This window comes from Ambystoma mexicanum, chromosome 9, assembly GCF_040938575.1.
Source record: "Ambystoma mexicanum isolate Mex_15411 chromosome 9, UKY_AmexF1_1, whole genome shotgun sequence".
Lineage (NCBI taxonomy): Eukaryota > Metazoa > Chordata > Amphibia > Caudata > Ambystomatidae > Ambystoma > Ambystoma mexicanum.
In genome coordinates this window covers 719,964,057-719,983,381 of record NC_090931.1, presented here as the reverse complement: position 1 = coordinate 719,983,381, position 19,325 = coordinate 719,964,057, and the positions used below count along the sequence as shown (strand labels likewise).

The following is a 19,325-nucleotide window of genomic DNA, read 5'->3' as shown; positions in this document are numbered from 1 at the left end:
ACTGCCAATCCATACCAATTATTAAAGTGAATGGTGTTGAATCAAGTAACATGTGTCTCTAGCCTACCACTCATAGTAGAATTCATGTAGCCAAGGGAATCTCCACATACTACCCCCAGGTCCAGCATCACACCTCAGCCCTCGGACCCCTTGGGTACCCCCTTTTTTAAATGGATCAGGCTGGAGACTTCAACACAGAGAGTAAAAGGGAAAATGATCGAGTGCTTGTCCTTTGCTACGCGTCCTTCATTTGCATGCTTATTTGTCTCAATAACATGTGCCTAAATAGTTATTTTTTAAAGTATATCTCTAAACCGGGCAGTATGTGCCAGTGTGTATATATGTATTCAATCAAATGACGATTGAACAAATAATTATTTGTTACACTACTAGGGTCATACCTGCCAAATAGATTGTATCTCACCCTTTCTAGAAATAATTCTGTTCCTTGGAGGAATGGTTGTGTGGTGTGTACTACTTATCTACAGAACAGATAACAATGCAATGTGCACAAAAGAAAGAGCGAAACAAAACATTAATCTCATGCTGATTGTATGCAATATAGCTGCGAGGAGTCACAAAATACAGAGCTAGCCAGAGAGCAAAATCATTCATGTTGATAAATATGTTTGTAATGCACCTCTTAAGGCGTGGCACTTCTATAATGGGTGGATGAGTATCTCTCAAACACCCATTCAACTTATTGTGAAAGTGGGCCTCATTACGACCCAGGCGGTAAGGGGTTTACGGCGCCGTAAACAGCGCCGACCCTTACCGCCTGAGTACGAGGTCCCTTAGCGCCATGGCGAATTTAACACCTGCTTTTAGCAGGTGTTAAAATCCATGGCGCTAAGGGACCATGGAGTTAATTACGCCACCGTAATTTACGGTGGCGTAATTAACGCCTTCCCCACTCCCATTATGCCCTATGGGGCAAAAATGGGAATGGGGAAGGGTAAATGGGGATTGGGGACTTACCGCCCCGCCAAGGTCCGAATGGGGCGGTAAGTCCGCCAACCACCATGGCGTAAACATAGTTTACGCCATGGTGGTAAAGTCACGGCCCAGGCGGTAACTTACCGCCTGGGTCGTGATGAGGCCCAGTGTGTTTTACAGTGGCAATGAGAACGTATATTGCAGGCACAGGCATCATGAAAATGTGTCTTACAGGTCAGTGCTGGAAAATATGTTGCAATGTCAACACTGGCATGTATGTGGGCAAAGACATCATGAAAATGTGCTTTAAAGGGAAATGTTGGCATATATTGTGGTAACCGATAGTTTACGAAAAGTTGTTTTGCACTAGCAATTATGTCATATACTGTGAGCGGAGAAATTATTCAAATGTCTTTTACAGAGGCAACACTGGCATCATGAAAACATGTTTTACATGACAATCCTGACATATATTGTGGAAACAGTCATCTGGAAAATGTGCTACACTGGCAGTGCTAGCAGACATCGTGGGCACAGACATCATGACAATTTCAAATCATAATTTAAAAATGTTCATGAAGCATAAATACCCCAAATTACAGGTTGTTTAGGTTTGCTCTCTGCTCACACTTTCAGCCTCATTACTAGTTTGGTGGTATCTCAGTGCTAATTCCACTGCGATACCACAAACTGTACCAGCATTACCACCACTTGGTCCAGCGGTATTACCATCAGATTACAAGTGGTGGTAGGTGATGTTGGTCCCCAATAAATGGTGTATATAGGACTCCATTGGGATCTTGACGGTATTGGCAGTTTTCTAGCGGAAAGGCAAACAAATTACCTCGAGCACTCTGCTGGAGGTGTTTACTCTGTCTTAACTCCAAAACTGTAGTTTGGTGGTGTGCTTATCTATGGTACGGTATCACCACTGTGTTTGACCTCACTCCCAAACTCATAATGAGGCCAGTTTGATTAACCTGGAGAAGATACTTACGCAGCTTCAGATTCAAATGTCATCAGCTGCTACTTTAATTCTGATTGCTTTGATTAAGTGTCAATGGGAATTATTATTATCATTCCATAGATATTAATGCACACCACATTCAGCATTTGCCTTCTACAAGAAAATCCCTATGTGAGGCAACGTTTTGAGGGGCATAGGTAACAGAGAAAATGTGTATGTGATGTGGATTTCATCACCTTCTAGACTCTGGTGTTGTCTCAGACAAAATAATTCATTATTGCTTTTCACTTAAAAGTACATTGACGTTGTGGCTCTCACTGCATCAATGACATCGTTTTTTACAGATTGCATTTGGCAAAAGGAACTTATAAAAGCTGATAGGCTTGGGAGAACCACAGAAACACCCTAAACGGGCACCTATAGTCAACAGCTCTTGATTTCCAAAGACAAGGATTGAGTGATTGGACTTACAACTTGTTAAGAGTGGTGTGATACAAATAATTTACATATTTGATTTAGTTTTCTGAAAACAAAACTCACTAGATTGCACTACTTTGTGAATTGATAAGCCTGGTACTACTAGTAAAAACTGTTTTCTCCACTGTTGCTAGTGTGAGGTGTGCTGTGCTTCTTTGTGTATATTAGTCTATAGGAAAATATCCACTGATCTGAAAATATTTGCACAGCACCATATTTAGCAAGTATTGATAATGTTCCACAGGGGTGTGTTATGTCCCAGTCCTACATTGTTCAAAATCTTCACTAATGATGTTGAAGGGAGAGAACACCATCATAATGCTAGTGGGTACCTTTGAAGCATAATAAAAGGACTTCAAGCAAATGGTTAAAACAACCGATATCAAGTTCATAGTTTTGATGCACACAGAGGTTGTTGGTTCTTTAGGTATTCCCAACCACGCAGAGAACCGAGGTGGCACTTAACATTTATTACTTGCGGCTGAGGTTATCTGCAAAGGAGTCCTGGAGCCCTTCAGATTGTAAAAAGTACCTCCCTGTTTACTCTGTTGGGCGGGGGCATTCAGAGATTTCTTTAGGAGAGTTGGATGCTGATCATTGCTTGTCCCTTTATATGTCTATCAGTCCCCAGGGGTGGAAGATACACTATATGAGAATGAGCTTTGGATGTGCTCTAATCTTGGGTAGCAAGCGTATACTGAAAATATATTCTTACGGTATATATTTTCACTGTCCTATGGTACACTTAATCTATTGTTAAGGTAGGAACTGGGGATAAAAGGTGATGGTCTACAGGATAGTGTTTAGCTATTGAGCTTCATGGATCAGGATCTGGGATAAAGAGGGGCCTTGCCTATGTGGATCATCTGGCCAGGATCAGGGTTGGCCGTCACACGAACCTGGTTAAAACGGTTTATAGTCACTTGTTCGACAGTCGTAGTGTCAAAATACAAACGTTTCGACACAATAGGATCACATTTCTTTTTTTTGAATGATTGTTTTTTTTTTTTTTTGTGGGGGGTTCCCTCCCAAACCGCCGTTTTTTGGGGAAAAAACACAAATTTTACTATACGAACCAAATAAAAGAAAATACATACATTAAAAAAAATGCATTACATTTTTTTTTCGATCCTTTTGTTTCGAAACTATTTTATTTTGAAACTATGTTTTTGAAACTTTGACGGGACACCAGTTAAGGTTTATAGTCACTTGTTCGACAGTCATAGTGTCGAAATTAAAACAGGTCAGGAACTCATTAACCAAGTTCAAACACTGAGTACATTGCGACTTCTGAGAACGCATTCAGCAGGTAAACTGTAAGGAACGCTTGGTGGCTTGTATGGAGAAAGTCCAAAAACAGACTGCATCTCTGTAACCCTATAGAGCCCTGCACATCCCAGCCACCTGTAGTGTTTAACTTTGGAAGGAGCAGGACATCTCTGCTCTATGGTCACTCCATCTGACTTTCTAGCCCAGCGGCAAAGACACAAACAACGAGGCTGGTGAGATATACCAAGCGGTAAGTGGGTTGAGGATATGGTATATGGTTCTGTTAGGTATCATACAGATTAAAAGAGAACTCATTGTAGAGCCAAAGCTCTGCTTCACTCAGTAACTGCTCTAGTATTGAATGATTATACTGCCCTGAATCCACCTGGTTGTACAATGTACTGATTAGTAGGTCGTTCCAGGAATACAGTGTAGCAAATCCCATAGACACAGGAATCGGATGTTTTTGAACATCATATGTACTTTCTCTCTCAGGCATGCAATGTATAGGAGAATGTAGGATTCCTTAGATTGATTTCAAAATTGTGATTGGTCGCATGTTAGAGGAAGTGATCAGAGCAGCTTGCAAAATGCAAAGCAAAGATATATTTATAGAATTGCTAGAATGACTTTGGCATAAGAGTCCATACTACTTATAGATGAGGCACTTGGGACTAAGGTTAAAAGATAGCATAGATGTCATTGGAGCATCGTCAGTTCTTTCAAACTTTCAAAAAGTTTAATACCTTTGTCAATGCAATACCATCCATTTATCTGTGTTCTCTGTGCTTCACAGCTCAACTTCATTTTGTTCCTAAATACGGTGCGGGTCTTGGCGACCAAAATCTGGGAATCTAATTCAGTAGGATATGACACTAGGAAGCAATACAGGTGAGCATAATTTGTCCATCTGACCTCTGTTCTCTCCATCTATATCTGCAGTCTGGTATATTCTTCGTCTAAGTTTGTGTTTTAGATGCTAGATGCATTTCTTTGTTACATATTACCATGAATCGTATCCTATTTATTTAATTAAAAGTTAGGCCTCTTTAAACAAAATAGAAATTATCCTTGGAATGGGTCATCACGTTCTTGCAAAATGTAGATTGCTCTTTAGCAACTGAAAATGCCCAGTGATAATTGAGTGAAAACAAGCGTGTGGAACTTCATCTCAAAATGTGGAAGGACAAAGATTGTGCAGCAGCTCTGAACGCAGAGGCGCATATGTGGAGGGCAGTGAGGAGATAACAAGCAGGCCAGTGAGCTACGGTGAAGTGGTGTGAGGTGAAATGTGTTGGAAAGAGGGTGTGCAGATTGTGGAGTGGATTATGCACCAATGGAAAGTAGTGGCGGACAGATGTTCTGTTGGTGTTTCCCGGATATCTGTTTCAACGTCTGTGGGATCTGAGGACACATCACATCAAGGAATATGTAAGTATCTTCAGAATACTCACGAGCAGGGCCTTTGGCCTTTATTCCACCCTCTACCGGCCCCACTTGCCGATTCCGTTCCCAAGGACTCAGTGACCCAAGCCACACATCCCTCTGTCCTCCTTCCTCCCACCCGCTACCCACCCTTCCCGACACTGGATTGGTGCTTGCCTTGTGTTGCATGACCCCGGAACAAACCACCTTCTCACGTGACTAAGATCTCACCCTGTTTCAACGTCCATAGGGTTTGAGGACACATTGCCTCAAGGAATCTGTAGGTATCTTCAGGATACTCCCGAGCAGGGTTGTGGGCCTTTATTACACCCTCTGCTGGCCCCACTTGCAAAGCTCCATCCCCCAGGCTCCGTGAACCCAGCCCATACATCCTCTCCTCCGGCCCTCCTTCCTCCTACCCCCTGCCTATCCATTGTAACACCGGATAGGTGCTTGCCCTGGGTCACATGAGCCTGAAACCAAGGCCTTTAGGAGGGACTACAATGGCAGCCGGCAAAGGGCTAAGGCAAAGAGCACCTTCCTTGGGCATCGTCTCTTCCTGTTTGCCTGTTTGCCCTGGAACCCCAGCCCTGCTAGGTCTTGCCCTCCGAGTCTACAGCTACAACCAGGTAGGTGACAATGCCATTGCTGTACTGCTGCATTTTTTAATCTTGCTGATATTTGTTCCACCACATTGCATTATCTTCCCACTGTGCTTCTGCGTTGGGGGTCCCTTTTTTTAATCTCACTGTTGTTTTGTTCCACCACATTGCATTATCTTCCCACTGTGCTTCCCAACTCTATGTGGCTACTGTTTTCCACTGTTATACCTGTTTTTCTTCCCATCGGGTCCAGGGCATGGGTTTCCCAACTGCATTATGCTACTGTTTTCCAGAGAACTACTTGCTTTCCAGAGAGAGGGAGTCACAGAGGACCCAGACCTGGGAGGTGGATGATTCAAGAGAGTCAAGGTGGATGTTGAAGTCACCAAGGAGGAGGAGTTTGGAAGAAGAGGTTGAAAGGGATGAGGCGAGGTCAGCCCATTCAGAGAGGAAGAGGAAGATAGGGACAGGGTGTCTATAGAAAGTGGTGAGGGTGAGAAAGAGTAGGTGAGACCCCATGTCTACAGATGAGGCATTCAAAAGAGGAGCAGGATTGAGTAGAAACGATGGAAGCAGTGACCCACTCAGGGAATATCAGGGCCACTCCACCTCCAGGCCTGTTGGGTATGGGTTTGGAGAAGATTTTGTAGCCCTCCGGAAGGAGAGTGTCAAGAGCAGTGAAGGAGCTGGCATTGAACCACTTCTCGGTAAGAGCGAGACGTCCAGGATAAAGTCTTCAAAAAAGAGACAGATGTCAGAGGAGTATTTGACAGCAGAGTGAGCATTCAGAGTAGCTAAGTGAAGCTGGTTGCCACCTTTGAAGGTTTTCTGAAGCATTGTATAGGGTGTGGTACTCCCGTCGGTAGTGCTGGACAAGTGAGGCGAGAGGAAGCAGGGGTGGCAGAAGAAGGGAGGATGTTTATGAGAGAAGGCAGGTGCCGGTCGAGAAGGAGAAGGTTGAGAAACTTGGCCCATGATAGTGCCATTGTGATAGACATTATTGATACACCTAGAGGATGAGAAGTATTCAAGGAGTACTTTGCAACTATTGCCACCATTAATGGGTAAGAAGGAGAAAGGAGAAAGAGTGGAGACCAGATGGGCGATGCAAAGGTCAGGAGAAGGGATGGTGAAGAGGTTGTCAGTAATTGTCTAAAAGTGGCATTGACGTAACTGTCAGCAATTCGTAGTCGTGGATTAGAGTTCCGAGAGCTTTTGTCAGCTTTTTTCTTCTAGACCTTGTGAGAGACGTAGGATAGGTGATAGCAGTTAGAATAGATAGGAGAGATGGAAAGTGCCACAGGGGTAGTGGGGGAGAGAGAGATGTCCAGTACATTGGAATTTACCTAGTGGTCTAGCAGCCAGGCAGGCACAGAAGAGGAGGTGTGCAAAGGAAGGCAAACAGTGCACACAGAATAAAAAACATAAATAGGTTCATATTTTGCCTAAAAGCACTAATACAGCACAAAGTGAAGGATGCAGTCGTTTAAAAGCACATCAAGATTCAAATTTTGCCGAAAAGCACTAATACAGCACGGAATGGTGGATGCAGTGATTTAAAAAGCACCCATTGATTCAAAAGTTGCCAAAAAGCACTAATACAGCACAAAATGGAGGATGCAGGGATTTAGAAAGCACACCTAGATTTGAATGTTTCCACAAGCACTGGAAACAGCACAAAATGGAGGAAAAAGTTAATAAAGATGCTCAAGAAGAGGAATTATGGGTTTGGCACTAGCAGGCAGCAGAAAGCGGCTATATTTGAAATGTACGGCAGATACACCTATCAAGTGAGAAGAAGACAGAGGTTGCAGTCAGGCTGTAGGGCACGGGAGGCAGGATTCAGCAGGCAACCAGGTGGAGGGTTGTGGTGCAGGAGCAGGTGATCCAGGGTGCTTACCAGTAAAAAGTACTAGCACATTTTTCAAGGTCCCAAAATGCAGGGGTACACTAAGATCATTCATAGTGCAGCGTGGGCCAGAGAAAGTTAGGAATGGTGGTATGTAGGGGGCTCCCTCCAGCTCCAGACAGGTCGAGACAGCGGCCTTGATTTGGGCCTTGGTTCTGGGGTCCGGCACTCTCCCCTGCCGGCTCCCGGTCGGCCAAGTAACATGAACGTTAGATCCAGATAGGGTTTTCTAGCTGTAATTTGCTACTGTTTTCCACAGCCATACTTTCACACTACGAAATGTAATCGTATCCCACATGGACACACCCCACTCCCCTGCATACCCCCCAATAAACACTACTCAATTACACAAACCAAAAACATGCATCACCTAATCCAATAGAAATGCTGCCCAACACCTTTTCTGTTACTCCCATCATTTTCTGTGGTAAATTCACCAAATTACACATGGTGGGAAGAGGTGTTACTCCTCATGTTGGAATTTTGGGTCAATTTGGGAGAATGTCCAATGGTTGTAATTCTGCCAATGAAATTCCTCCATTTATTTGAAGCAATGTGGAGATAAATCACTGGATGTGATCTGAGGTCTCCTTTCAAGATCACTTCCAAACTTCGGATTTGTCAGTGTGATAAAAGTGGAAGTAAATCAAATCCATAACTACATTGTATTCCCTGCACTGCAATACTCGTAATGAGGACTAAAGTATGCAAAACCTTCAGGGCTGCCTAAAGCTGATACAATTTCAAAATTGCAGTGACATTTTTGAAATACATTTTAAGAACAAACATTTGTTTTTTTACGATTGAGAGCAGATGTTATGCTTTTGTTATGCCCATCAATAGTGATGTAACCTAGTTTGTAATCCGCATAAGAATGGAACATCGGGATGAATAAAGATGTTTGTTAAATAGTGGCCAAACATATATATATATTTATATATATATATATATATATATATATATATATATATATATATATATATATATATATATATATATATATATATATATATATGGTGTGTGCAGGGATCTATAGGGTTACAGAGATGCAGTCTGTTCACTTGGTGAACAAGTGTGGGGAGAGTGGGGAACCTTGCAGCACACCACACGTAATCTATACCTTCAAATGATGCAGCAGGCCTAGCTTCACCTGTTGTGTCCTAGAGAGGAGAAAGATTTGGGCCATTGGATAGCATGCTCCGACACAACAATGTGTTTAGTTCTTCTTGGCAGTAGAATTTTGAATCAAACCATATTAAAAGCCACAAACAGTCATATGGCCAGAGTCAACGAGATTTCAGCACAATTCCCAGCACTGTCTTGTTACCACGTTTGGGGAGGAAATCATATTAAACTGTGTAGAGTGAGTAATTAGCAACCACAAACTGTTTCAATTAATAAGTCATTGACTCGCCCGTGATTTTCGAGAGCTATGCAATGCAGGGCAGTGGGTAAAACATAGGCATGATAGAATGTTCCAGACATTTGTTTTTTAAAGGGAGGATTGAGTGTGCAATATTTTATTTATGAAAACATTAATCAGTTCATCAGCATGCTCAATTGATCTGCCAATGTGAGAGGAGCCAGTGGATGGTTTGAGAAAAGAATGTAATCACCTGAAAGAGTTTTCTTGGCAAGTTATCTGCCTCGAGTATTTCTTCTTCATGAAGAAAGATTTTTGCTACAAAATATTTTTTGATAATCACTCTGGAGGGTTTTAACCCTAGGCAACACTGTATAAGATTTACATTTTTTCAAAGTTCTTTCAGATTTGGTAAGGGATGGTTTAGCTGGCAAGTCTAGGGTGATAAATGGAATACTCAATGAAACCCAACCACCATCTACTCTATATCTATGTGTAGGGGAATCACACTTCCCATCTCAAATGTGATTTTGTTTTCTTGAATTGTTTCTATTCCACAATTTCCCCAATCACAAAACCTGCCTTTCTATGTTCCCTTATTCTCTTAACCCTTGATGTGCTCATAAATCTTCTGCAGCTGCATCAATATTTCTATTACAGCACCTTCCCTAGATATTTGAATCCACTGTTTCACCTGAGTGGATTTAAACTCCATAAAATTAAAAGTTATTTACAAAATGAAATCCAGATTTCCATTAGTATAAATATTTTGTTACGAAATACATCTATTCCCTAATATGAATCCATGGACATCTTCTACAACAATGCCTCACACTGGCCCTGGCATGAGTAAAACGTGTCCATTTGCTGGTGTGGTCTGTTTCCATGTAACTAGGCATGTCACAACTAAAACACATTTAAATAATTCAAAATATGTCTTGTCTTTTTTCATTTTTCCCACAGAGCGTTGACCACAGTGTTGTCATCTGGTATTTTCCTCTGTGTCCACCGGTCCTCTTCCTCATTAAGTACTTCTTTTCTCATCTCGGGGACTCGTCCCTTCCTCGTGCTGGGCCTCCTCCATGGGCATTGGGCTCCAGCGAACCTTTTTGGAGGGTACAAGTTAACAATTTCTATAATGGAGGAGAGAGAGAGACAGGTTAATGACCAGGCACCAATAAACCTGTACTAGATGTGTCCTTCTTTTTTTAATCCTTTTTTTAACCTCAACCTTTCACTCAGTCTTTCATAATTACCTGCTATGATGAATCCTTTTCTGCTTAACCTCATGTTCTGCCCATTGTGGACCATCGTGAACTGATTTACTCACCTAGATCATGGTCTATCCTTATTTCTGATACAACCATTACATCCATCAATCATTGTCTGTTCCACATTGTTGTTCTATTCTTCGTATTTTATGGTTTGGGCGGAACGCTGTCACTCAGTTCACCTGGACAAACTATTCTACAGCCAGATTACCTTCCTTCATCAATATTCTATACACCATAGGTGAAATTCTGTCCATCATTTTGAATGGGCCATGCCAGGATGCCATGAACCTAGAATTGATGTGTTTTGTTTTCCTTTTGCAAAATGGAATTTATATATCTGGTCACCTATCTCATACTCTCTAACAGATGACTTTCTGTCATAGTATGACTTGGCACCTGCAGCTGCTTTTTCTAGATGTTGCTGTGCAAATGTAAATGTGTGTTGCAAATGCTTCCTCAACTCTTTCACATATTCATGAATTGTGGATGCATTTACTAAGACCTGATAATTGGTCCTATAAAAAGCATGTTGAGGCTGTACCATTTTCCTGCCTGTGAATACCTCATGTAGACTGAGATTTGTATATTTTGATGGTGTCCCTCTAACTGCCATGAGCACTAAAGGGAATCGTAAATCCCAACTACACCCTGCTTCAGCCACAAACCTTTTAGTGTATCTATTATTGATCTGTTGCATCTGTCCACTCCTCCACTGGAGGAAAACCGATTTGAAACATGCAACTTCCTTTTCACTCCTAACATCTGCCATACCTTGGTCATTACTGAACTGGTAAGATCCCTTCCACAGTCTGACTATATTCTCTAGGGCAAGCCAAACCTGGAAAATATGTGATTTACCAAAATCAGTAGCCGCTACCTGAGTAGTGCAATCAGGATCGAATTGATCATCAACAAACAGGTACCCTCTGGTTAAGTTCTCTCAGATCTGCACATAATTGCCACTGACCGTTGGGTTTCAACACACCTAATATAATCATACTGTTCATATGTCTAATGATCCTTCTGGACAGGTATCGTACCATAGCTAACTGGCATTGTAGTGGCATGCTGATCATTAAGCCCACAATCATATGCATCTCTGAAGAATGCATCTATGAATTCTAAAACTATTTACTCAACTGGTCTCTCTCCAACTCATTTGTACATGCATCTGGTGCTTGGATTTGATCGTCTACTATTTTAGAAAATTCTGGAAAGTCCTCTCAAAAAGAAATGTTTGTACTTTCCTGTAATTGTGTGGCAGAATTGTTTTGGACACATGCCACCCTTAGGTAACAGGGCACCTAAGCCTCCATCTCAATTTGCTTTTCTCCTTTCGACTCTTTGCCAGCCAACCGAAATAGTATTAAATCATCCTGGTGATAACAAATCACATATTTTGGTTCACAAGGATACACTGACTGAATCCTGAAAACCCCTTTGGGAATAGAGTCTAAAAATTTAGGCAGCTCACCTTGTGAACTGACATAGCTTTCAGGCATACGTCCAATAATTGTGCAGTTCAAATGTGCAGTGTAGCATTATTTTTGAATTTCCAAATTTCCATCCCTAACGTTGTACCTTCTTCCAAATGAATCTCCTGACATCCTTTGTTATCCACTAGTATCCGGAAGGGACTATCCCCAACTTCAACAAATGGTGTGTATTCACATTCTATCCCATATGGTTTTATTGATACACACAAATGCATCCGACTCTATAATTTTTTGTCCCTTTCTGTATTTGAATGATACAGTAAACAGCCTTGTTAATGCAGTAATGGTAACATCCTTTTTTACTTGTAGTTCAACTGCATATGACATTACGTGTGCACAACAGTATGCTTGCCTTTATCCTCAAATTCCTGTGGTGCTCTGCCCAGTCTGGACCAAGCTTTTTGATTTAAAAAAGTCTATAACCATACTCATTCTGTGCATGATATAATTTCCAAGACATAATTTGGCCTTAGTCGCATTTATAATCCATATATTGTGATGGATTCTTTTGGATCCTATTTTTTTTTTAAACATGCATCTCCCCACAATTCTATGTCACAAATCAGGACTGTCTATCCAAATATTTGTTGATGTGTTATGGCACAATTTGGTATTTCTTTTCTATCAAACATTTATTTAAACGCTTCCTCATTGGTGTAACTCCTCTCTTGTTCTAGAGGCAGTACTGCCTCAATAATTTCCAAATACCCATTCATGTGCACTGGTACCCACTCTTGTTCTTCATTCATGTGGATCTTGGCAACCGCTTAAATATATTTTTCCTAGCCTGACACCAAAGCATCACATTGTTTTGTATCTTCCTCACTTAAATAGAACCTTAATGTGTCTTCAGTCATTTGTGTTTGCCAGTTCTGTCTGGGATCTAAATGAACTTCTATTGACTGTTTTCCATTTTCCCCCTCCATTTCATCCTGGCACATGAGAATGACAGTAACACTAGGTACACAGCCATTTTGAAGATATACCTCCACTGCTCTTTCTGACTTGGCAGTGGTCTGGCTTTCCGTTGCATTGCTAACCTGGCTTGACACATTTTGAGGCATCATGGGCTTTTACACCATTGACCACAGCATACAATTTACCCAATCTATCAGTGACAACAGGCACTTCAAAAAATTCATACCAAACTAGAAGGGTGTCTACTCAATTGGAGTGACTGCCATTTTTTGTGTCAATTTATTTTTCCCTACCTTAATGTTAATCTCAGTAGCACCATGCAGAGGTATTTCCTCACCATTGAAATTATACACAGGGACTTCTTTTTGTCTTAAATATAAACAGTTGTGTTGTTGTTTTCCTTCATTTATGCTATTTAGCATTTTCCATGACATTACAGTAGCCTAAGTTCCTGTATCCACCATTGAACACACAATACATTGCTCTTCTACCGTGATAGGGGCATAATATCGACCCTCACATTCCTCTAGTATACATTGGAAATGGGAGTTGTTACTGATCCCAGGAATGATTTTTCTTAAGCATACCTGAATTCTTGCTAAACAGAGGGGCTATGGAATGATACATTACCCCCAATTTTACCATCTCATTTTCAACTTTCCTATCTTCTTAGTATATTTTTATGTCATGTGATTCCCTCTGAAGCTTTGCTATTGAATAGCCTCCCTGCATAATGAGCCCACCTGAGTTCTTGCCCAATGCCTTATCTGATGTGCCCACATTGATTTCAGTACCATCACTTACATTCTCTATTACACACAATTTCTCTGAGTTTTCATTGACTTCTTTTTCGTGTGGTAACACTTGAGCATTTTGTGTTTGGAACTTACCTTGCACTTGTACTTTGCCTGTTAAATGCACCTTGATGAACATCTGTGGCATGAAATATACCTCTGGCGACTCACCTGCATGTGTCCACTCATGGGTGTTTACCTCTGTGGAGATATTTACAATATTAGATTCATCAGAAAATGTAATCCCTCCACTTTTTTCCTTGTTTGCTCTATCCTTCTGTTTCACTTATTTCTGTGTGTTTGTGTATTCTCCTCATCCTCTCCACTTACAATAAACCTCTTCTTAGTTTGTTTTCTTTCTCACTGTTCTATGTGTTCACCTCTCAAACAGGTGTAATCATGTGTATTTTTTCATTTGCATTTTACTGTCTTCGCCCACGTGAATGACAGCAATAGACCGGTTTAACTCTAGGTTACACCACACCCCTTTGTTATGTGTGTTTCTATTTCCAATGTCATTGTATACCATATTCTCAAAATTGAAGATATTGTGCATACCTATGTGTTTATCAAATGGTGTTGGTTTGTGCCTGTTTGCCAGTGTGGGGCATTTGCCTGAGTAGTCACTTACAGGTTCCTTGGTGACATCACTCTTGTGTTCTTCATTCTGATTTGTCATTTGTTGGTAATTTCTCTAACTAGCGCCAAGCCTCCCCACTTGCTCAGCAAGCATCCTCATTTGTGTTGCTAGGCTCTGAAACCACACTTTAACCTTAAAGTAATCACGTCATGCTCTAGGACTGTACTGATTTGACTCAAATTGCCCTTGTCTGATTTGGTTACTCCGATTACCTTCAGGTGACTGAATTGGGATAGTTTTCCCCTGGATTCCCATGATAGTGGAGATGGGGAAGGTGGTGTTATTCCTTGTACATAGCCCCCTTTGTGCTTTGGTTAGGGCATATGAGCATGGGCTATATACCACATTATGTCTTTCATTAGGCAGATATTGCTCCTTTTGTTGAATCCCAGTTTCAATTAACCTAGCTACTAGCTGCATATATTGGTTCCACTTGATTACTGTTTCCATATGTCATTGTTGTATGATTAGACCTACTTTGAGCTCCAACGCCTTGTACGGTCTGTGAGGTGAGTGACTTGGGGTGCTATTTGGTACTACTACACTGTACTGATATCCTATGCGAGGCAAATTTCCAAGATACTGGGGGTTGATATCGGGAGCTCGTTTTATGGAATTGGTGGATTTCACACTCCCTTTCTCGGCCTTTCCTTGCATTGGCAATTCCTCCTGTTTCTGTGTTATGTCATTTCTTGGCTTTCCAGTCTCCAATGCCATATTCTTCCCTATCTTAATTTCTGCAACTTTAGGGCTAGCTACCACCTCTTTTGTTCTGATTTCCTATCCTTTTCCTTTATTTTGTGTGTAGGGGATGACTTCCCACACCTTCATAGATTGATCTAATATCCACTGAATACTCGTCTCATCTGAAAAATCACGTGCTAACTGCACTATAATCGGCTTATGAAGACTTTGAAAAAATTTATTTTTAAACTCAATTGAGTTAACATTGCAGCCCACATCAAATCGTAAGAAAACACTTTTTAGTGTTTGTAATAATTGCCTAGGTGATATGTCTATGCCTGTTGATAATGCATAAGCCGCTCTCTTTGCTTCCTGCACAGATTTGTATAGTGAAAAATACTTTCTTACTTCCTGTTGGTAGCCCTCCCATGATAAAATGTGCTGCTTATTTAAACTGCGCAAAATAAAAAGCATGTGCCTGACCCACTGTGCAGTGTGAAAATCGAAACAATTGTGCTTTTGGAACCATTCACTGTTTGTTAAATTTCTATAACCTGATAAAAGTGCTCTTCTATAGACCAATCCAAATCCATTATAAATGGCGTTATGATCTCCTTAAGTGACTTCATAATCTCAACTGGGTCGATAAGCATTGCACTTTCTTGTGAAAACCCATAACTGTGAGCATTTTGTGGCCTCTTCTCTTTTGTGCCTGTATCTCTCCTTTCAGTGAGAACACTTCCCTCCTTCTGCCTCAAAATTTGCCTTCCCCTCTCTATGCTAAGGGCTCTCTGCATTTGTTCCCCACATATATTGGAAGCTAGCCAACCCTGGATAGGGGTTCTGCCTTCTCAACTCTCATGTCCTGAAAAATCAGTTCAGCTGCTGGCATATTTTGCAGCTCACTGTAACATGAATACAACATTTGTCCTCTTAAACCCCTATTTTGAAATTCTCTTATTTGTGCTTTCAGATCATTTGTCCCACCCTGAATTGCACTAATTTTACTTTGATCCCGTCTCAACCCTGTAACTATTACATTCATTTCTGTCACTTGTTCTTTGTAATCATCAGTCACTTATAAACTAATGTCTACAATCAAACTAGTTATTTCATCTTCTAGGCACTGAACATCATGTGACAGTTGTTTGTTTTCTTTGTTATGAATCCATTTCTATTATGACCTCATCTCCACCAATTAGAATCTGAGCTAATTGCCCTTTTAACTGGTCAATCTGTTCTGAATCCTCCTGATTCTGTCTTCTTTTAACTTCCAACTCAATCTGCAATGTATCATATCACTGCAGACTGTTAGGCAGAATTATATGCAGTACCCTTTGGGAACACCACACACAATTAAGACTACAAGTGACAGTACAAATTCACCTTTGGTACAAACCTGTACTACACAGTAAAGTGGTAGCGATGGCTGAGCAACCAAACTTATCTCAAGAGCAAGTGAGCAGTATAAATAGTTGCACAAAGGACAGCAATTACTATGATTCAAACAAACACTGACTCAAGGATTCTGAGTAAAAGAATATACATTTATTTACACATCAGTTGTATAACATTTCACTAAAGTAAAGCCGTTTAAAAATCACACTCTTAATACACCACACCACTCCCAATAGTTTCCAGACAAGTTAAGCTCACAAATGAAGTGGGAGCAAAATGGCACTCCAGAAATTTAAACGGGAGGGAATTACAAAGTTAGGCAGAAAATGAACAGCACGAACAGGTATGTAAGCAGAAGCTTGAGAGGGTGCTAACCTCAAAGACTGCGCTCAGTCATACATATGCCACAACAATGTGGTATTGATTTAGTAGGGTTTTTGAATTTGGAAAATGAGTATGAGAGACACCTGGTAAGTGTTTAGAAAGTAGGGTTCCTGTATTTCAAATGCAACAAAAAGACAAAAGTATTATTTGCATACATTTCGATCTTAAACAAAAAAAGGGGTAAAAATCACGCGTTGATAATCAATTAGTCATGCATAGAAGGAACTTTGTCACACTTGATTATTTGCACATAAACTAGATATACATTTAGAAAAGAAACTTGTTTTCACTGCCAACACGTGTTTCAGCCTAACTAGGCTGTCCTCAGGGCGTAAAGTTTGTGATAATTAGTACAGTTAACATATTCAATAGGCAATCCTAGTTTGCAGAGATTCTGGGAAGGGAACAGACACAGCGGGGGGGGGGGCAGGGAAAATGCAGGAGAAAACCATGTAATTGGGTAAAGGGAAACAAAAAGAGAAAGTGATTAGGTATTAATGACAGGATAAGTGAACTTGACCATATAGTTTAACATTTTCATAATTAACTATATTTTTAGCAGTTAATATAGTTCTTAGTGTTCAACTAGGGAGCTTGTATATGAAAAAGCACCGACATTTGGCAATTTCCCAATATGTTAATGTTTACTTTCTGCATACTGATGGAAAAACAGGGGAAATAATTAGTTTGTATCAGTCAAAACACCATATAAACAAGTTGCCGTGACTAAAAAGATCTAAAGGACCATGCTTATCATAAGCGTGTCTCAGATAAAGTGAATAGTGATAAGTTACCTTATGTGCAGTTATGCCTAGCGTCTTTAGACTATATACTCTCTTCCGGCGTTAATATATAAGTCACATTGGCAGTCCAGATTTAGTTTTTAACTGAAGATCAGTTTCCTAAAAGGACAAGAAAGTTTGGTGTAAGCCTTATTGTTGCAAAATCCTCACTCTATTACGAAATGTGGGATATAGATGCTGCAGCGAGTTTAGCTCTTTTATAAAGGTTTACTTAGAGAGTTACCTGAAAGGTCAATATTTTGGTTGCAAGTAATTGCAAATGTCCAACATGATTTGCCGTTATATGTTCATGCCGTATTCTGAAAAAATAAAGATTAGATGTGTGTAAGGTATGGGCATTTAGTTTGCTTTACCAGTTGCGTGCGATTATGGATGAAAGAGTACCCGGCATGTTATTATTTGGAGCTTACCGGCTAGAGTGCAATCCACCGATTGTTATCTTGTGCCGTCGGGCCGTGACTGAAGCATCGGCGAGTACTTGCCGTTGCTATAGTAGCGTGATGAATTCTTCCGGTCATGTGATATATCACGTGTCCCGGAAGTGAGTGAGGATAGCATTCGGATTGTTAAAAATGCGTGCAACTTTTTTTATCAGTATGCCAATTTTGGGGGAATTGGGCGAATGAGTGATTTAGTTGATAATAATGCAGCCGATATCTATGTGCTCGAGTATCCGCAATGTTAATTCTCAATAATCTAAGAGGTAAACTGGTCATGTGATTGGTCACCTGTCCACGGTTACTAGGCAACTGTAGCTAAACAGGAAGGGTTCGCCAGTATTCGAATTTTCCTGCACGGACCTGTTGTATGAGTTTGAATCGGATACAAAGCGGATAGGACTAATAGTTATTTGTTTGAAAAATAAGGCTTATAATGTCACTTGGCCAATTTTAGGGAAAACATGCTTTAGTAGAAATCAAACTAAAGTGCGGTGTATCAACCGTATATGGCGAATTTGCATCAATTGCATATATTTCTAAAGTGCATTTGGCAACCCAGATCTATATTGTTCAAACATATACATTTTGCGATTTGCGTCTTTTTCGGTGGCATTACAGATATATTTAGCTGCATATCTTGCATGAATATTACAGACATTATTTGACTACAAGTTATCCAAATGAGCGATTCTCTTAATATTTCGAACATTTCTTAGTGCAGTTCCGAGTTAGACATGCTTCAGTGTATGTACATATCACAGAAAAAAATTTAGCTCATGGTCCTTGTTGAGACCGAGTGACAGGCATCGGAGTTTGAAAATCATTTTTGCTTCCTGTTGGCATAGTTTCAACTCTCTGTCACCTCCTCTTGGATGTGGTTGAATCTGTTGGAGTCTGACATATCTAATGTCTTTGGCATTATCCATTTGGTGATGTTCTTGCCAATGAGCTGCCAATGGTAGTCTAATATATTGACTGTTCAAGCTGTTTAGGTGTTCCCATATGCGGAAGCGTACTTCTCTTATGGTGCTACTAATATACATTTTTTGACAAACATATTGTATTCCGTATATGACAAACTTTAATCGGCAGTTAATAAAATCCTTAATCTTAATTTCCAGGCCACCATGGCATTTGAATATTTTCGTAGGTGATAGTGTATATTTGCAAAAATTGCACATTTCACATTTGTAAAACCTGCTGGCTGAGTCCTTGACGTTAGCCAGTGCTCCTGTCCAATTGGCTCTGATTTGAGGAAAGAAGGGCATAGTACATTTCTGAAGGTGGTTGCTTTCGTAAAAATGATGTTAGGGGATTCCGAAATGTAGTTTGTAATATCTGTATCCAAAAGTAGTAAATGCCAGTGCTTCTTCAACATTTGGTAAATTAATTTACTATCTCGTGAGAATTTGGTAATAAAGTTTACCAATTTGGGATACTCGTTTTTCTCTCCTTCTGGTTTTGTTTCTAATAATGTTTGTCTAGTCACTTTTTTAATTGAATTTGTTGTTTGTCTAATTAGGCGTTTAGAGTACCCTCTTGCCTG

General features: G+C 40.5%; 1 protein-coding gene across 3 annotated transcripts in view; it reads left to right on the top strand.

Annotated features, from left to right (window-relative positions):
• Positions 1-19,325, top strand: part of PTH2R (parathyroid hormone 2 receptor) — a 1,139,291-nt gene that overhangs the window by 983,732 nt on the left and 136,234 nt on the right. For all 3 annotated transcript variants that reach the window (XM_069615615.1, XM_069615613.1, XM_069615614.1), the window contains exon 10: positions 4,446-4,540. In XM_069615615.1, coding sequence (XP_069471716.1) covers positions 4,446-4,540 — 95 coding nt within the window. The remainder of the gene's footprint in view (positions 1-4,445; positions 4,541-19,325) is intronic.